We start from the raw sequence: 5,692 nt of genomic DNA on the forward strand, positions 1-5,692 counted from the left end.
AGGATACATTCCGGACCCTGACTTTGTCCCGTTCATTTGGAGACGCAAGGGTGATGATGCTGACGATGATAGCGGCGCTAAGGAGAAGGATGATGAGATGGACACTTCGGAACACACTGGAAATCCGTCGAACCATCCGTCGTCTAGTTTAGCACCGAAGGATAACACTCATGTGACTCAAGATCAACGCCGGGAACTGTCGAGTGCTGGCTCTGGTGGTGCAACGAGAGGTGGTCCTGTGCTTTGGGCGGTCACTCCGTTTAACTCTTCGCCGCAGACGCCAAGAGGCATGGAGCTTGTCGCGAATCTTAGAGTCAACTCCACTTTGAGTAGTCCTCTCGGAAGATCGCCGCGGGATCATACACAGGACTCGTCCTCAACTCCTTCACCGTGCGCTTTGTTTGCATCGCAGCCCGCGCCGCATTCTCAGCCGGCATCATCGCAGTCCGCTGCCCTCCAGTCGGTGCAAGACACCGGCGGCTCGGCGGGGCGCCTGGAATCTTCTTCAGTGCACCTACAACCTGCTGCGAAGGTGGCGTCGCAGCCGCCGCCGCCGACGCGGACGGCGGCAGCCAAGCCGGCCGTCTTCAAGCCGGTGCAGGCCGCCAGAGGCATAGCGGGACGTCCGGTCACGCCTGTGATGAGCCGGCAACCCATGGCTTCGGTTGAGGCGGACAAGCATGCAGCTCACGTGGAGCTAGACATGCATGCAGCTCACGTAGAGCTAGACATGCATGCTTCTAGTGGGCTTGGACGTGTAGGCCTACCCCAGGGTGTGCAGCCATGCATAGTTGAACCTACGGCTGCTGTTCAGTCTCAGTCGGAGCCGGACGTGTCCACTGCTGCTCTTGGGTCTCAGGCAGAGCCTGACGTGGTCGCCTCACCCATGCCTGCAGTCAGGCCATCTTTGGCAGCGGCGCCACGTGTACCGGCGGTCGAGATTGCCGGGGAGGGGGTTGCTACTCCACCCTCATCCCCTCCTCCGGCAGCAGTGCATGCGCGACATCCTTCACCGGGGGTGACATCCACACGCCGAAGTGCTCGACATGCGGTGGCCGATGATGGAAGGACGGACACCGACGAGGACTCTTTGACCAAGGCTATGCGGCGTAAAGCTGTGCAGAACCTTGACAACCAAGGTACTTCGTCATCGCCCAAATCATTTTTATCTTTTTCTACTACATCCATTGTTGCTAAGTTAAATAATGTGGGTGTTAGTCTAGGAAATAATGAGAATGATATTTCTGTTTCCGCAAACGCTTTGAGACATTTGGAATATGACCGATTGAAGGTTACTCCACAAGTTTCTAGCAAATCTTTTATCTCACATCTAGATGAGGAGGAGCTGCATGCCACATCAGATGGTCAGCTACTCGCTCATGTAGTAGGGGAGGTTTCGGACGTGGGTTTGGAGGAACCCGGGCTTAGTTCATTGATTGAGCTTACAGCTTCCGGTCGTAAATCCAAGTCTGGTCGGTCGAAAAAAGGTCGTAAACCCTATAAAAGGGCGAAATTTTCTAAATCTCCTATTGTTTCCTCATGAATGGCATGTTCTTTAATAGCAGAGGTCTTGGTGACTTGGCTAAACATCTATTCATTGCGGAATGTAATAGGGATTACAATTTAGATTTTTTGGCTTTATCTGAAACGGGAAGACGTGATTTCTCAGTAAGTCTGCTTAACCGCCTTTCTGGTGGGATAGATTATAACTGGATTTCACGACCACCTCGAGGTCGTTCTGGGGGCATTTTACTCGGCGTTAACACAGAGACTATGGATGTTTTGGCTAGTTCGGAAGGCGAGTTTCATATTAAACTCCATATCCGAAACAAAGCTGACAACTTCACATGGACCCTCGTCGTCGTGTATGGGGCAGCCCAGGATGAACTCAAGGCCGTTTTTCTCCGTGAACTGGTTAATCTAGCGAAAGATAATCCCTACCCCATTCTTATTGGTGGGGATTTTAATTTGCTACGATTTCCAAGCGAGAAAAGCCGAGGTAGGTTTGATAATCACTGGCCTTTCCTTTTCAACGCTGTCATAGACAGTCTAGATTTGCGAGAGGTTTCAATGATTGGAAGACAGTTCACTTGGGCGAACAGTCTTTCGGAGCCGACATATGAGAAACTAGATCGCGTTTTAATGGATACCGACTGGGAATCCAAATTCCCTATGGTTTATATTCGCGCTCTTCCTCGTATAGAGGCTATCTCAGACCATGCACCCATCCTCTTAACCACTGGATCTCCACGTCCACAACATCGACGCAAGTTCAAGTTTGAACTAGGTTGGTTACATCGAGATGGATTCTATGATATGGTCAAGGAGGTGTGGGATAAACCGGTTGCCGAGCCTACCCCAATACACAAATGGAACAACAAAATGCGTGCATTACGTAAGTTCCTTCGTGGTTGGGCTAGGCACACTGCGGGTATCCTCAAAAAGGAGAAGCTTCGTCTTTCATCCATTATTGATGATTTAGAAGCTTTGGCAGAGATTAGAGCTCTCTCTGACCTCGAATTAGAGATCAAGAGTCAATCGAATGCCAAGTTAGCTCGCATGTTGCGCGAGGAGGAACTCAAGTGGTACCAACATTCAAAATCTCAGTTTATCCTCAAAGGTGATTCGAATACGAGATATTTCCATGGTGTCGCCAATGGTAGACACCGGAAGAAACTTATTCATTCCCTACAACAGGAGGAGGGCATGATTGAAGGGCATGAGCTACTTAAGTCTTATATCACTAGTTATTATAAAAATCTATTCGGGACTCCTCAGGAAGGAAACTTCTCGATGGATGAGTCTCGAACAGATGACATCCCCCAGGTTTCTGATGCGGAAAATAGCCTTCTAACAGCTCCATTTTCTGAGGAGGAAGTTAGAAAGGCAGTTTTCCTAATGGAGCATAACAAAGCACCGGGTCCAGATGGTTTTCCCGCTGAGTTCTACCAGAACTTTTGGGAGGTCATCAAACATGATCTCCTACTCTTGTTTGGCTGCCTTCATGTTGGTCAACTAGAGTTGTTTCGCTTAAACTTCGGTGAAATTATTTTAATACCTAAGGTTAATGAGGCTGAAAGGATACAACAATATCGTCCAATATGCCTCCTTAATGTCAGCTTTAAAATCTTCACTAAGGTAGCGACTATTAGGCTCAATTCGGTTGCTGAACATGTGGTTCGTCCTTCTCAAACTGCTTTTATGCAAGGCAGGAACATCCTAGATGGGGTTGTTGTCCTTCACGAAACAGTTCATGAATTGCATCAAAAAAAACTGAATGGGGTAGTTCTTAAAATTGACTTTGAAAAGGCTTATGACAAAGTCAAGTGGTCTTTTCTTCAACAGACTCTCAGAATGAAAGGATTTTCTGCAGAGTGGCGCGCAATGATTCATAGTTTTGTGGCTGGAGGTAGTGTTGCCATTAAAGTCAATGATGACGTTGGCAACTATTTCCAACCAAAGAAAGGATTGCGACAAGGTGACTCAATATCGCCCATGCTATTCAATATAGTGGCGGATATGTTAGCGGTCATGATTGAGCGTGCCAAGGTTGATGGCCAAATTGATGGGGTAGTGAATCATCTAGTGGATGGTGGTCTTTCTATCCTTCAATATGCCGATGATACGATTCTCTTTATGGATCATGACCTCGAGAAAGCAAGAAATCTGAAATTAATTTTATCAGCATTCGAGCAACTCTCAGGGCTTAAGATAAATTTCCATAAAAGTGAATTGTTTTGTTTTGGCGAGGCTCAAGACGAGGCCCATCTGTATGCCGACCTGTTCGGATGCGGGTTGGGCCAGTTTCCGATCACTTATTTGGGTATACCGATACATTATCGAAGACTCACAAATGCTGAATGGAAACACGTCGAGGAGAGACTACAAAAAAGGCTTAGCAGTTGGAAAGGTAAACTGCTATCTCTGGGTGGGAGGTTGGTCCTCATAAATTCAGTACTAAGTAACATGGTACTGTATATGATTTCCTTCTTCCAATTGCCGAAAGGAGTTTTACATAGATTGGATTACTTCCGATCAAGATTCTTTTGGCAAGGAGATAGCGAGAGAAAGAAATATCGGCTGGCTAAATGGAGTGTGGTTTGCCGTCCCAAGGACCAAGGCGGGTTGGGAATTCATGACCTTGAGGTTAAGAATAGAGCCCTCCTTGGCAAATGGTTATTTAAGTTGTTGACCGAAGATGGTGTATGGCAAACCCTTCTTAGGAGAAAATATGTGGGTTCAAAGGCGATATCCCAGGTATACTGGAAGCCTGGGGACTCTCATTTTTGGGCGGGATTAATGGCAACGAAGAAATATTTCTTCCGCTATGGGTCCTTCTCAATTAAGAATGGCTCGGAAATTAGATTCTGGGAGGATAAGTGGTTAGGTAATGCTACTCTCCGGGAACAATATCCAGCTCTATACAATATTGTACGTCACAAGAGTGATACTATTGCCAAGGTTTTGGAATCATTTCCGCCCAATGTGACGTTCAGAAGGGATTTAATTGGACCTAGACTTCAATCGTGGAACATATTACTTCAACGATTATCCACGGTACAGTTGTCACAGGGGTCCGATTTATTTCGTTGGAACCTACATGAGAATGGGCAATTCTCAGTGGAATCTATGTATAGAGCTTTGATCCAGTCTGACGTGCCAGTTGATATTAATAAGAAGATCTGGAAGATGAAGATACCTCTTAAGAATAAAATCTTTGCATGGTATCTTCGTCGCGGAGTCATTCTTACTAAAGATAACCTTATTAAGAGAAATTGGCATGGAAGTACGCAATGTGTATTTTGTCCGCATGATGAGACAATAAAACATTTGTTCTTCCAATGTAAATTGGCTCGTTCTATATGGTCAGTCATCCAAATAGCTTCTGGCTTGTACCCTCCTTGTAGTGTTGCTAATATATTTGGCAATTGGTTACATGGGATTGATCACAAGTTCAGAAGTCTACTTAGGGTGGGAGCGCTTGCCGTGATTTGGTCGCTTTGGCTATGTAGAAATGATAAGATTTTTAACGATAAAAGTACTTCGCTTATGCAGGTTATCTACAGATGTACTGGGACGCTTCGTTTATGGTCCTCTCTACAACGAGTGGAGAATCGAGACCTGTTTACGGAGGTGTGTACACGATTGGAGGTTACGGCGAGGGATACTTTTATCCAACATGGGTGGCAGCATGATCTTAGGATTGGGCCACCGACGGTTTAGGCGCTATACAAATATACTTTCTTTGTATTTCGCCTTCCTTTTTTATTTTTATTTTTCGCTTGTTGTGAGGATATTGTTGGCTGTGTGCATCTCAGTTATGCAGAGGCCGGGTGTTACTTAAACCTTTTAAGTAATAAAGCGCCCCTTTTCGAAAAAAAAACCAGCGCTGCTACTGCTCTTCCTGCTTTGCTGCCACTGATGCTCTACTATTGTTGCTTGCTACTCTAGGCTGCTGCTTCTTGCTAGCTGCCGCGCGCTATGCTCTGCTTGCTAGTGCAGCCGCTGGAGCGCCATGCACTCTCGCATGTGCGTGCCCAAGCACACTAGTAGTCGGCTTTGGCCATGGCCGCTGGGCTAAATCCCCTGTTTAGATTAGCAAACGATTAGTGGTTAGGTTAGTCTATGTATAGATGACATGTGTGTCCCCTAGAGATTATAATAACTAACTAAAATCATTTTTGCTACTCTA

At 46.3% G+C, this 5,692-nt stretch overlaps 1 protein-coding gene across 1 annotated transcript; it reads left to right on the forward strand.

Annotated features, from left to right (window-relative positions):
- Positions 1-623: 623 nt before the first annotated feature.
- On the forward strand, positions 624-5,328 carry LOC119288600. Its single transcript, XM_037568191.1, has 2 exons — positions 624-1,139; positions 5,056-5,328. The coding sequence occupies exons 1-2, from the start codon at positions 641-643 to the stop codon at positions 5,193-5,195; spliced, it is 639 nt and encodes a 212-aa protein (XP_037424088.1). The 5' UTR covers positions 624-640; the 3' UTR covers positions 5,196-5,328.
- Positions 5,329-5,692: the final 364 nt, after the last annotated feature.

The sequence above is a fragment of the Triticum dicoccoides genome, chromosome 4A (assembly GCF_002162155.2).
Source record: "Triticum dicoccoides isolate Atlit2015 ecotype Zavitan chromosome 4A, WEW_v2.0, whole genome shotgun sequence".
Lineage (NCBI taxonomy): Eukaryota > Viridiplantae > Streptophyta > Magnoliopsida > Poales > Poaceae > Triticum > Triticum dicoccoides.

Excerpts from the sequence above, each read along its gene's own strand:
- LOC119288600 (XM_037568191.1), top strand. The coding sequence starts at position 641 with ATGAGCCGGCAACCCATGGCTTCGGTTGAGGCGGACAAGCATGCAGCT. Across the intron at positions 1,140-5,055 it reads GCAGAACCTTGACAACCAAG|GTTATCTACAGATGTACTGG; the intron begins GTACTTCGTCAT and ends TCGCTTATGCAG.